Source organism: Myotis daubentonii, chromosome 3 (assembly GCF_963259705.1).
Source record: "Myotis daubentonii chromosome 3, mMyoDau2.1, whole genome shotgun sequence".
In the NCBI taxonomy this organism is placed as follows: domain Eukaryota; kingdom Metazoa; phylum Chordata; class Mammalia; order Chiroptera; family Vespertilionidae; genus Myotis; species Myotis daubentonii.
Genome location: NC_081842.1, coordinates 204,809,689 through 204,824,321, shown reverse-complemented (window position 1 = coordinate 204,824,321; position 14,633 = coordinate 204,809,689). Strand labels below are relative to the sequence as shown.

Here is a 14,633-nt window from a genome sequence, read left to right as displayed (position 1 = left end):
AATTAAAATAGGATTTTTTAATAATACCATTTCCATCATATTTGGTTAAGTATTATTGTAAAACTAGAGGCCCAGTGCATGAAATTTGTACATGGGTAGAGTCCCTAGGCCTGGCTGGCGATCAGGTTCCCTGCCTCCTCCTTCCCTCGCTCCCTCAGTGTCCTGCTGCTACCGCTGGTCGCCTGCCATGTTCTGTGCTGCTCCCTGGTGGTCAGCGCATGTCATAGCGAGCGAGCGAACTCCAGGTCTCCCGGTCGAACTCCTGAGGGGACACTTTGCATATTAGCCTTTTATATAGAGAGATAAGAGCAATTATCCGTGGCTGTGATTGTTCTTGCTAGTTGAAGAGTTGTTTCTAACTTTTGCCATGGAGCACAGTGGAGAGGGAGAAGGCTGAGAAGAGCCCTGATAGGTAGTAAGGTCTTTTTACTCAGGAACTCCTGTTCCTCCTGAGGTGAAGAACATTCATACTTAAAAGAAAAGAAAAAAGACTTAAATCAAGGGTTAAGAACAGTTGTAGCAATAGACAATCTAGGACTCAGCAATGGAAATGTGTTCCTCTTGACACAACATCGTTTGCTGCTTATTTTTAAGCAGATCAGTCATGATCAGTGTTCAAGAAAAAAATAGGGATTTTTTCTGTCACTTAATGGATGGCAGAATTCCTCTGTTATCCCTCCGGGCATCACAGAGTGAGAGTTTCGTGAGAGCTGTGAACTTACTCCCCGTTCTAGGTTAGCATTCCCTGGGACACCTGTCAGTTCCTTACAGTTTATTCCTTACTTACTGCTAGTGCACTTATTTGAAAATATGCAGACTTAGAATTTATTTATTGAAAATAAGCCTGAAATCTGCCAGGAACCCCATTAGTTATGTATATGAATATAGAGAAGGCCGTTGGGGATAGTAAGAGTTAAAACTGCAGGTTCTTTGGATGACCTAGCTCATATCGGACAGAGCTATTGTAAGAATGAAATAATTCATGGAGTTATCCTTTGATTACTGTTTTTTTCCTACATGCATTCGCAAAGAAGTTTCCCAATATAACTTCTAAAAATAGACCATGCTGCCAGGCACACACCCTGACTGTGGCCTAAAATACATGTATTTCTGCTATTCCATTTTTGGGTTGGAGCAAGTGAGTTGACTGCCATGCTTCCAAAAATCCTTTCAACAGCTCAATACAGTGCTCGATTGGAGTACGTACCAGTAATGGTACCATAAACGAAGACCGTCTGGTTCAGGAAAGGAAGTAAACACATAATGGCTATTTCAAAGTCATTGGTTTCACTTTTCATTTACAAACTTTTTAAAAGGCATTATTCTTGTAAGTTGGTTGATATTTGAGCATATGTTTAAGTGTAATGTATCCTACATGTCAAAAGTGACACATGGGCCCCCAGTGTGGCTCACTTGTTTGGAGCATCGTCCTATACATGGAAAGGTGGTGGGTTCAATTCCCCGTTAGGGCACATATCCAGGTTGTGGGTTCAATCCCCATCTGGGCTTGTATGGGAAGGCAACTGATTGATGTTTCTCACATAGATCTCTCTCTCTCGCTCTCTCTCTCGCTCTCTGTCTCTCTCCCTCCCTCCCTTCCTTCCTCCCTCTCCCCTCATCCTCTAAAATAGATTTAAAAAATTTTTTAGAAGTGACACATAGGGAGTTTCAGGGCCTCCTATTAGAAAATACTACCACTCAAAAAAAGGTATTTTATTTCCTAGGGCTTTTTGTAAAGTCAACAGAGTACACTAACATGGGAGCCTATATTTTTTTAGTTTTCTTTAGAAATCTTAGGTCTATAGTATATATATATTTTAAAAATGGTTCTTAAGGGCAATTAAAAATATACAAAAGCAGTACATGATAATGAGTCCCTCCACCCCTAGTCATCAACTTCTCTTCACAAATATCATTGTATTTAGAGTTGGTCTTGCCCTAGCCCGTTTGGCTCAGTGGATAGAGCATCGGCCTGCGGACTGAAGGGTCCCAGGTTTGATTCCAGCCAAGTGCACATACCTGGGTTGCTGGCTCAATCCCCAGTGGGGGGAGTGCAGGAGGCAACTGATCAGTGATTCTCATCATTGATATTTCTATCTGGCTATCCCTCTCCCTTCCTCTGTGAAATAAAAAAAAGAAGAAAAAATATATATATTTAGAGTTGGTCTTTATCTTTCCAATCCTTTTCTATGAGTTTACTTATAGTCTTTAGTTAGATTTCAAAGAGAAAGTGAACATTGGCTCAAAAAAACTATAAAATCAAATTGTCACAGAGGAATACAGCATCCTGTAGTGAAAAGTACCTTTCATAATCTAGTCTTAACTATGACTGATTATAGGAAGCTGTGTGGGAGAAAATGCCCATAGTGCTTATTTTCCTGCTTTTTTTCTGATTAATTGCCTAATTCCTCAGTGGAAAGTACTGATCCCAGAAGAAACGTGGTGAGCAATAGAACTTTCCTGAGAGCTATTTAAAAACCCACTCTATGCTGTGAAAAAATTATTGTTACATGACATTTCATCCATTAAAATCAAGCCAGTTCTGGCACAGTGTGACACGGTCTCTTTGAATCTCAATTGGTGTTAATGACGGTGCTGGCGGTATTCATGTGCCCTGTGAAACTTGGAACAATCTCCCGTCGCTTGCCTGCCAGTGCTGCCTTAATGCGTTAGTGTGGGAGTCCGTTTTAAACCTAATTTTCTGTTCATGCTACAATCGCATTACAGAACTTTTGGATTCAAAACAGTGCCCAAGCTTTTGGAGAAATTTAGGTTTTACATCAACCACTATTTGAACAAAAAGTTCAGATAAATAAGTGGAAATATTAAAATTTGGGGCGAATGTTTAAAGATGTTATCACATGTCGTCAAAGGGGAACAACCGTGCATTGTAGCAAGTATCAGGGGTAGAGACCTGGTTCTGTTTGAAGAGAGCCCTGGGACCTTGGGCAAGCGTCTCATCTGGGAGGTCAGTTGTCTCATTTTTAAATTCAGGAAAAAGGAAGGGAAACTAACATTTCTTCAGTCTATTATGTGCTAACCATTGTTCAGAGTACTTCTTACTACTCTTACTAAACCATTTTCAGACCTGCTACTGAATGTAATTCATTTTTTTTTAAAAATATATTTTATTGATTTTTTACAGAGAGGAAGGGAGAGAGATAGAGAGTTAGAAACATTGATGAGAGAGAAACATCGATCAGCTGCCTCCTGCACATCTCCTACTGAGGATATGCCCGCAACCCAGGTACGTGCCCTTGACCGGAATCGAACCTGGGACCTTTCAGTCCGCAGGCCGACGCTCTATCCACTGAGCCAAACCGGTTTTGGCTGTAATTCATTTTTTTAAATAACACGGCTACTATAGGATCTTTCTGGCTGACAGGTTCCTGGCAGCGACCAAGATCTTTATTTGAAGACTTACACTATCTTCATTATGCCCAGAAGTTCCTAAATCAGAGATTAGCATCTTTAGAGCACAGATAAACCTGAGATGTAGGCAAGGAAGAGAAAAGAAGAAAGTATGAGAATGGAGGGGGAGAGAAAGAGAGAAAAAGAAAGAGAAAGAAATTGAGACACTGACTTGGCAATAGCTGGGTGTGGCCGTATTTCATCACATACTTGCTGGGGGAAACTCTGGTTTTGAGAAATGAGAGTAGAAATGATAACTTTTAAGGAATTTATTGTAGAAGCAATGATATCTGCTATATTACTAGTGAGTAAAATCCCCCTCCATTGTATTCTCTGAGAAGAGAAAGTAAAGTGGAGACCACTTTTTTAAAAGTCTGAGAAATACATGTTTCCATTTCCTCATCCCCACCTTAAACACTGAAACTATTTCCTCTGCAATGTCATTACTGATTCTCTTGTTTCAAATGTCAACATACCAAATTGTAACATATTATGTGAGTCACACTCACATGTAGGTTGCCATAATAATGGCATAAAGGTTTAGAAGATTATGGTAGTTTAACCTTTCACAACTTAGTAATAGTTTAAGATGTTACAATGAAATGATAAAACGAATAGTTCTGCATATCTTAAAGTGCCGTTATAAACTTAGAACAAAGTCTGATTTCAAAATAGATCCCTTACATAGTTTGCTTTCATTATCATGTCTCTGTGGTTCTAACTTTCTGAAAACAGCTTTCAGCAAGTTGAGAGATCAGTTTGATTTCCAGGTAGTTCCTCAGAAACAGCCGGGTGACTGAGACACACAGACTAAATGTATGGAACAGGCCAGCCTTTTAGAGAGATCGTCCACTCCCTATCGCTGGCCAGTCAGGAAAGTACAAACTCCATTCTTCCCCTTTGTACATTTGATTTGAGTTACAGGAAGCCCTGTTAATCCTAACAATTCAAGATACGTGTCTCACCAGTGCATCCTGAATCATGTATATCCCGTGTGCACGTGTGTGTGTGTGTGTGTGAAAGAGAGACATACATCGAGATAGTCAGACAGAGAGGGAGAACTTGGCTGCCACGTGGCTTTATGATGTTTTTTAAGATAATTTCAAAGATGATAAACTCTGTTGAGGCCACTAAGAGCTGAATTAGAAATATGTTAGTGAGTAGCTTTCTAACTCTGTTATTAATATAAACTCTACTTGTAAACTGTGTAAATAAAATCTGTTAAGAATCATAGAAGCTGTATTTGAAACCTTTTCATGGGTGCTGTTTTGTTTTAAAACAACTGCGCCACAAACCAACATTGAAGTAGACAAAGATCAGCAGTATACCACACTGAATCAAAATAAATAAAATCCTTTAACTGATTGAACTGGCACAACTAGACAGATGCTTAGTAACTAGGATCTGGTGTGTGTCTTGGTGAGTCCACAATCCACTGATTCAGTTAGTGGCTTTACTATTGGAAAGTAGCAAAGCTAGTGAAGAATAATTCATAGGAGTACATTGAAATAAATAAAGGATTTGTGATGTTAACTTGTGTTTGCTTGTTTGCTTTGTAGTGTCCAGTATTCTCTTGATTTGTGTGAATTAATATTATGCCTTGAAACTCAGAGCCTTCAAAAGGAAAGGGGAAGTTCTACATACTTAGTATTTTTTCTCCATTTAGTGAGTCACCTAATTACAGACAGGTCATCTTAAGAATCAGCGCCAGTGTCCTGTGTCTGTGCCGCACTCCTCTTAAACGAGGCAGCTGGAACTGAGCCACCAGCCCCACGTCCTCCAGTTGTTGCAAGTGTACCCGATTAAATTTTAATTGACATTAAGCCACTTAAGTTGCTTAAAGTATTAGCTCCGGTCGGGTTCCTCCTTTGAATTTCTTTCTTTCCCTCTCTGTTTATTGTTTGTCTGTTTCTCTTTATTTTCTTCACCTGGGAACAAAATGGGAGAGAACAGAATATATATTTTTTTAATCTAAAATATTCCTACTATGAAAAAAAAAAGGTCTACTTTGATAAGTAACATTAAAAGTAAAAAAAATAAAATAAAAAAAAAATCCAGCCCTGGCTGGTGTGGCTCAGTTGTTTGAGTATCGTCCAGTGTACCAAAAGGTTGCTGGTTGATTCCCGGTCAGGGCACATATCCAGGTTGTGGGTTCGATCCCCAGTCGAGGTGTGTGCGTGAGGCAACCAATAGATGTTTCTCTCTCACATCTGTGTTTCTCTTTCTTTCTTCCCCACTCTCCTTTCCTCTCTGAAATCAATAACAACATTAACAAAAGAATGAAAAAAGTCTCCCAAACATTGAAGTATATTTTTTGCTCTTATCTCAAGGCATGAATTCTGTGTACTTTGCTTTTTCTGGATATGCCACACAAGGTAAACATTTGAATGAGTTTGACTGAATTGTTGAATATTTATTGAAGGCCTTTCATGACATAAACCAAATATTTATACATTTTTAGCCATTTCCTATCAGCTCAGTTTCATTTATCTCACACTACAGTTCTTGAAATGTTAAGTGTTTGTAAAGCATCTGTAAAATGAGCCTTTGTGGGTCAAACAAAACACCTGAGGCCTCAGAGTGCCAGGTGAGATCTAGAAGTTGAGTCTTAGGTTCTCTTTGCTTGATGACTGGGTACACCTTCTGTCCAATTTGACCACTGTTTTTGTTTAACAGGAAGCCTGTAGACCTGCAGAACTTGGCTCCTGGGACCCATCCACCATTTATAACTTTCAACAATGAAGTCAAAACAGATGTAAATAAAATTGAAGAATTTCTTGAAGAAGTCTTATGCCCTCCCAAGTGAGTATCAGAAAAATGCATGGAAAGTCTTCCATCTCCTTAAAGCTTTGTCTTGGGCTCCCCTTCACTTATTATAATTAATTCCACACAGATGTCAGAATTGGCGTCTGGCGAGGCCAGTAGCTACATTAAGAAAGGTAGGCATCTAATTAGGTAGGAAGCTGTAGAGGACATGGTGTAAGATAGGTCAGGAAAGACGGTCATTAAAGGGACATTGGTTCCAAGTTTAAAGAGAAGTTTAGGGAGGAGAAAAGATGGGGAAAGACAGATTTAAACTGAACCCAGCCAGGATGTATAAGCAGGGGAGTGGTGCAGGTTGCTGGGGATTTCTTACCAGGTCATTTCAAAGGTAACGTTCTGAAGCTGCCACCCAAGGGAATTGACTTTTTAGACTGTGTCCCTGGGATTAATTTTCTATTTATGTGTTTCTTTGAGGTGTTCTAGATCCCCAGGTCCTACATGGTTAACAGTTTTGTAGTTCTGTTTCCTATAATGTAAAGTACAGTTGTAGACTAGATGAACTCTCATGATAGTTACCTAAGATACAGATCGGCAGTTTTGCATCATACTGTAATCTTGGCATAGGTTTAAGGCATTACTGAATTCTTCTAGGCTTTTCCAGTTTCATTATCTTCAAAACTGAAAAAAAAAAAAAAAAAAAAAAGCCCCCCCCCCCCCCCCCCATGCCTTTCTTGCTAGTTACCATCATTTATCTTCTATATCCAGATAAATTTCCCAGGAATGGGATTATTGAGTCAGAGGTTTCCAAAATAACTAATGACTCAATATTCATTCATTCACTCACTGTGCAAACAGTTATTGGGCAACAGATCCGTGTGGACACAATAGTGAATAAGCCATAGTTCCTGCAGCACAAATGTGGATGGTGGTGGTGGTGGTGGTTTGGGAAAGTGAGTGGATCAACTGTAACTGAAAAATAAATGATTAAATGGCAAAAAAGAAAGAGAGGGGAATCAAAAGGCTTTATAGATGATACTTGAATTAAACTTTAATTTTTAAAAAGTGGCATTCACCAGGTGAGGGAAGGAGTGGCAATCATTCTAGGCAGAAGAATAATTTTGTATCAATAGTGGGGTTTTTTTGAGACCTGGAGGTATCTAACCCATCTTCCATTATGAACAGAATTGGCCTCTGTTTAGCAATCTTGTACTAAGCTTAAAATTTCATTTTCTTAATCCTGTATTATAAAAGCTTATCCTCTGCCTTCCTTCCTGTTTTTCTAAGAGCTTCAAACTTCTTTTACCTCTGCTTATCAGGAGTCCAAACCTTCCTTCCATCCCAGTAAAGTTTCTTCAGACCAACACTAATAAAACTGTGTCTTGCCTTTTCTTCCAGACCTTGTATATAAGCAGAATACCAATAAATCAAAACTGGGATCTTTGTATTTGCAAAATGTAAATTGTAGGTTTACACATATCAGTAAGGAGCTGTTACAACCAAATATTCAACGTAGTAGAAATAACTTATGAAAGAACGTTGCATCATAGAACCTACTAGATCCCTTTTTATTTTTAAAAGTCTGTCAGCCCCGAGGGAAGTTCCACATTTGTCTACTTGTCCTCAGACAGTAATGAAAGTGATCCTCCTCTCCTGTAACTGTAGATCATTGTATCAACATTACATTATAAACAGAGGAACAGTCTGAATGACTTGCCATCCTCTGTGAAGAAAACTGTGTTTTGTCTGAAGTGTTTAATGTGTAAATTCTCCCAAGATAGTTGTTTTTAAAATCAGTATGCTGATACCTTCATATACCATTTCAGTCAAATGGACATTTTCTTATATTTTCATATAGTCTTCATCAACAGCAACAACAAAAATAAATTTTTTTTAAAGGGGAGAATGATTATTTTTATTTTTATTTTAATATATTTTATTGTTTTTTTACAGAAAGTAAGGGAGAGGGATAGAGAGTTAGAAACATCGATGAGAGAGAAACATCGATCAGCTGCCTCCTGCACACTCCCTACTGGGGATGTGCCCGCAACCAAGGTACATGCCCTTGACCGGAATCGAACCTGGGACCCTTAAGTCCGCAGGCTGACACTCTATCCACTGAGCCAAACCAGTTAGGGCCAAAAATAATATTTTATTAGACCTTCTTGTTATTTTTCTGAGAGGAAATGGACATTAAGATAATAGATCTAATATCAGCACATTCTGGTTTCTTCATGCCTAGTCCTCTGTAAGACATCGGTTTTTGAATTGGACCATGGAAATAAACATTTTCACTTTGCTTTTTATACATAGAAATTTCAGCCTCATTTTGTTTGGATGTATTCATACAGATACTTTAACCAGAGATGGTCTTTCCTTTCAGTTTAAATAATTTAATTTAAAACTTGGAGATCTTTCTGTTATAAAGGGTTCACAGTGTGCTAAATTCTCTTTAAGGGTAATTTCTTTGCTTTTATGTTGTAGGTTATAATCTAAAGAGAGTTCCTAAATAGTTTTATAATTCACTTAATTTAGAAAGCAGGGTTTTTGATGTTGCTAATACCTCTGCTGTTATTAACTAACATTCAAGTACCATTATGTGCCTTGTGTACAGTGCATTAATGGATTATTTTGTGGATTATCTCAGTCCTCAAAGACTTCATGAAGAACCCGAAGATGAGTAATCCAAACAACTTGTCCAAGGTTAATGGTGGCAGAGCTGACGTACTTATTCCAAAGCCAGGTCTATGTAACTTCAAGAACCTATGTTTCTCCTGTTGTCTTCTTTCTGATTCTCATTTCGTTGAGTTTGACTTTTATAAAAGAGGTGAAATGTGTCTTTAAGTGGGATTGTGCATTAAAGAGTACCAAATTGAAGGCTAGCTCAAGCTTAAAGGAAGGGTCGAGAAATCCTAGAAAATTTACTTTACTCTGATGAGCAGGCTGGACTGAAGGTGGTTGTCAAACTGAATTTAATGAGTCCTTTTTAAAAAGTAGGTGAGGTTTAACTTCCGACGAGCTTTTGTTTATATGACTGCAGCAGCATGTTTGGATTGGGAATTCCTTCCCTTCCGTGGGCGCTGCAGCCCGCGATGTGAACTGCTCAGCAGGCAGCAGAGTCGTCTCTGTTGCGCAGAATTGTACGGAGAGGAAGGAGGACTAGGAGGAGCCGGGTTTCTGGGACTGACATGCATTCCTCTCCCTTTCCTTTGTTGTTCTGTGGCATTCAGGGACCATCCTGCTCACTGTCATTTCTCTAGAACAGGTAGACCTTCAGGTCCTTAACTCTGGCTGATCCTCCTCACAAAATTGTAACCTTCTTGTTTCCAAATAGGATGAGGCGGAAGGCAGAATTATTGTACAAGCTGGTAGACTAAAATCTAGCATTTCTAATAAATGTTTTTGGCATTTGATGCTAATGAGAACAGAGTGTTTTTATGTGAGCACTTCTGATTTAGCAATGACAAATATAAATACAGGCAACTGTCTATTCTAGAGTTGTTTTGCATTTATAGACTAACGGAAAGCTTAAACCAAGCAGCTTTTGCTGGTCAGTGTAACTATAGGTTTTAAGAAGAAACTTTCTCTTTTTTCTTCGATGGGGAAAGTGTTTATGTTTTTAGTTCCCCTTGCTTGAATGAAGGAACTACTTTGCCTCCTCGATCCCACCCCCGCCCAAAAGAAGCTTTCAAAAAGCTCTGAAACTTGGAATTTTAACTGGAGCAGGACTGTACACTTGGCTAACTTACTGATAACAGGATAGCAGGATAGAGAAAGCTAGATAATTTTGGAGAAGAGCTTGCAAAGGTATTATGAAGCCTTTTTTAAAAAATGAGAAATACATGCAATGAAAGTTGAATGTATTCACCTGGAAAGCTGATGAATATCCTTTTGGGATCCTCCCCTGCAACTTCCAGATAAATACCCTCAAGACTGAGGACCCAGCCTGGCTGGTGTGGCTCAGTGGTTGAGCGTTGACCTATGAACCAGGAGGTCATGGTCTGATTCCCAGTCAGGTACATGCCCAGGTTGTGGGCTTGGTCTCCAGTACGGGGCATGCAGGAAGCAACCGACAAATGATTCTCTCTCATCATTGATGACTCTATCTCTCTTTCCCTCTCCCTTCCTCTCTTAAATCAATTAAAAAAAAAAAAAAAAAAAAAGACTGAGGACCCAGTGCTGCTGTCTGTAGAGTTTACCCCCACTTTTCCCCTCCCTCTTCCCTTGGGGGCATCTTCCTTGTCTCTTTTTAAAAATATATATTTTATTGATATTTTTACAGAGAGGAAGGGAGAAGGGGAGGGATAGAGAGTTAGAAACATTGATGAGAGAGAAACATTGATTCAGCTGCTTTCTGCACACCCCCTACTGGGGATGCGCCCGCAACCAAGGCACATGCCCTTGACCAGAATTGAACCTGGGACCCTCCAGTCCGCAGGCCGACGCTCCATCCACTGAGCCAAACCAGTCAAGGCTTCCTTGTCGCTTAAGTTCCAGGGCCCCCCCGCCTTTTTTTTTTCCCGCTGTAACTTGTTTCCTGAGCTGATTTCTTCTGCCTCTGTGATTTTCTAAATAAACTTTCCCAGGCAAAAAACCAAAGTTAAATATATAAGGATAATTTTTTTTAAAATATATTTTATTGAGTTTTTACAGAGAGGAAGGGAGAGAGTTAGAGAGCCAGAAACATCGATGGGAGAGAAACATCGACCAGCTGCCTCCTGCACATCCCCCACTGGGGATGTGCCCGCAACCCAGGTACATGCCCTTGACCGGAATCGAACCCAGGACCCCTCAGTCCGCAGGCCGACGCTCTATCCACTGAGCCAAACCGGTTTCGGCTATAAGGATAATTTAATAAGCTGTATAACCAGACTTTATTCTTACATTAGTATGAGAAAGGAGAAAATATATGAAACCTTTCCTAAAATGATGGAAATATTATTAGCTAGTCTACCATTAATACAGAGTAAAGAACTAATCTAAAAGTCTAAATACCCAGGATGCTCATGTCCATTCTATGATTGACACAGCCTTTTATTAACTAGTTGCATTCCTTTTGTTAAATGTTAAAATGAATGTTCACAATAATTGAAAATTATTGTTTTATCAAGCTGTTAAAACTAATAATAATGAATGATTTATTAAAATCCAGTGTTATGTTTTATTTTTTAAAATATATATTTTTATTGATTTTAGAGAGGAAGGGAGAGAGATAGAAACATCAGTGATGAGAGAGAATCATTGAGCTGGAAATCTGGGCATGTGCCCTTAATAGGAATTAACCCATGACCTTCTGGTTCATAGGTCAACACTCAACCACTGAGCCACACTAGCTGGGCTGATTTATGTTTTAAAAGCACTGCAGGTGAGGACTGGAAATACGTGTGTTTTAGTTTGGGGAAACTTTTAATTAATCCAGTGACTGGGGCTGGAAAATAATTCCTTTTAGGCAAAATGAAACATTGAGAAGGCCTCTTGTAGCTATAGTATTGTATGCATTAAGTTAAGAACACACACTTAATCGTTTGTCTTGGAAGGGAAACACAGGGCATGTTTAACCTGCTTTAGAGACAGTGTTTTAAAAACATTTTAATAGCGTCTGTTTACATATGAATAAGGATATGCTGATTGACAGTCCTTCACTCTTACCTGTTCATCAAAATAGATCTCTACCAAGTGTGCTCATATAGAAAGGCTCATTACATCCCCAACACTTAGTACAATGCCTGACACATAATAGGTAATAATTAGAATTATTATCATGTATGAAGTGAATATATACATTATCTGTAGAAATATCTGTATGAAGAGTGAGTATATACATGATCTGTAATGTAAGCCTGCCTTCCTGTAAGTTTTTTGGGAAATTATGAAGTTTACTTCAGTAGAAAAAGTTGGTACAGCTAAATATTGGTTGGGGAAAAGAAGACTAATTTTGGAAACTTGGCTAGAGAAAGACATAAATGTATTTGGATAGGCATTTATGTACCTTGCACTATTTTTTTTGTTGTTGGAATGAGTCAATGAAGGTACTGTATTACCAGTGGTGAAAGCATTTAAGTTGGAAGTTGGTTGTTTTTGTAGTCAAGGGAAACCCAGGGATGTTGAAGAAGGGATTAACTGTTACAGCGCAGGTAGGGAAACAAAAAAAAGTGTGTGGGGATAAGGTTTTCTATAGATGGGAAGAAAAAACATACATACGTAATATATATATATGTATATATAAAAGCTTGGGAGAAATTAATATACTATAATTTTTCACTAAAAATAGTTATTTAAATACTTTTGTTTATAAGAGAAATCTTTAAGCTTAAAAATTGAGAGATATTAAAAAAGAAAGATGCTTGAACATATAAATGTTCCATAGATATTTTATATTCTTACCCATATAGTACACTGGGCCCTATTTATTTATTTATTTATTATTTTTAAAATTGATTTCAGAGAGGAAGGGAGTGGGAGAAAGAGATGGAACATCAATGATGAGAGAGAATCATTGATTGGCCGCCTCCTGCACACCCCCTACTGGGGACTGAGCCCACAACCCAGGCATGTGCCCTTGACCAGAATTGAACCCGGGACCCTTCAGTCCGCAGGCGGACACTCTATCCACTGAGCCAAACCGGCCAGGGCTGCTGTGTCCAATTTTTAGAAAATGTATTATTTCTTGAATTCAAAATAGCAAAGTGTAAAAAATACTGACTATAAGAACTAACCTGAAACCACACCTCGCAATTGAACTAAATTTCTATCTAAAAATACCTCATCTTCATCTTTAATTTAAAGTGGTAAAACAGTACCTTAAAATATATAAATAAGTCTAAATTATAGTTCAATATAAGATATTTTTCTAAAGTCTTACTGCCCCGAAAGCCCATTTTCCGGTGAAGTTTTGGAGGGCCTTTTAGCAGATAAACTTTTCCTAGAGTGGTTCTTTGAGTCGGAATTCCTTTAGCCCTGAGTCCCTGGAGCTGATGTCAGAGGCAAGAGCAAAATGTTAAACTTTTTTACATGTACTTTCCAATTTGAGGAAAAAACATATGGGCATGCGTGTTTGAAATTGAAATACGTAAGATACACATTTGTGTCATTTTTTTTTGAAGCTGTTGTGTCACTAATAACTTCTCCAAGTAGGAAAACTTTGTAACAACACAACTGAGCACTTGCTAGCAAAATTCCCGCCATCTTATTTTTCTGTTGCTCAGTGCCCCTTACAAAATGTAATATAGAAGAGGTTTTGGAAAGTCCCGAGTGTAGGGTCATCTGAAGTGCGTGATCTGCCTTTCGCTGCCTTTGCCCCTAACCCCCTGGATGAACAAGATGCTGACCAGTCCCGACTTTGCTGCTCCCAGGGCTGGTTCAGGGCACCATACACCAAGCATCGGGCTAGCATTCCTACTTAAGAAAGCTCTGTGGCTGGAAGAATGTGAATCCTTAACTTGATTTAATTGCTGTGACTAAATTCATGTTCAAATAGCCACATGTCACTAGTGGGATACCGATTGGACAGTTCAGATACAGAATATTTCCATCGTCACAGAAGTTTCCTTAGCGCGGCTCGAGGGATCTCTTTCTAAAGTGCCCACTGGCTTGGCACAAGTCTCTGAACAAGTAGACAGTCTCCTCAGCATTTTAGTTTGTAAAACGTAGGTGGAGTGCGGATACCTTTTGATTGCCAAGAATATTAATGTGTGAACAAAAACACTGCAGAGCCTTGTTTCCTAAGGAAAAAAAAAAATCTTAAAAATATCCTAGAAAACTGCCCAACTGGCATGGCTCAGTGGTTGTGTCGACCTATGAATCAGGAGGCCAGGGTTTGGTTCCCGCTGGGGGCACATGCCCAGGGTGTGGGCTCGATCCCCAGTCTGGGGCTTGTAGGAGGCAGCCAATTGGTGATTCTCTCTCATTGTTGATGTTTCTATCTCTCTCTCCCTCTCCCTTCCCCTCTGAAATCAGTAAAAAAATATTTTTAAAAAATATCCCAGAAAACAGATGATGGTATTTCTTAGAGTAATAATAACTATTAAAAGATGTCTAGTAACTGCTAGCACAGTGGTTTGTTGATTGAGGGGATTTATGCTAATGTATCTTCGGGGGATCTGTAATACATTATCACTTTTCCATTTAGGTACTTAAAGCTTTCGCCAAAGCACCCAGAATCAAATACTGCTGGAATGGACATCTTTGCCAAGTTCTCTGCATATATTAAGAATTCAAGGCCAGAGGCTAATGAAGGTAAAAAAGAATGTTTGGATTATCACTGCAAAAAACAACAACCACCCCTATTATGAGAATGATTATAAATGAATACTTTGGAGTCCAGACATTCCCATATGTGTTAAAAACTGGCTTTCGCAGTTGATCAGAGAGTTGAGAAAAACCAGGTTAAGTCCTTAGCTCATGGGACAGTACCTAGCAATATAGTAGGTGTGTGATAAAATGTTTATTGAGAGAATTTGTTC

General features: G+C 38.9%; 1 protein-coding gene across 1 annotated transcript in view; it reads left to right on the top strand.

The window, feature by feature from the left end:
• The window catches only part of CLIC4 (chloride intracellular channel 4), a 57,010-nt gene that overhangs the window by 28,076 nt on the left and 14,301 nt on the right, over positions 1-14,633 (top strand). The window contains exons 3-4 of the mRNA XM_059690769.1: positions 6,088-6,213; positions 14,300-14,406. Of these exons, the coding sequence (XP_059546752.1) occupies positions 6,088-6,213; positions 14,300-14,406 (233 nt within the window). The remainder of the gene's footprint in view (positions 1-6,087; positions 6,214-14,299; positions 14,407-14,633) is intronic.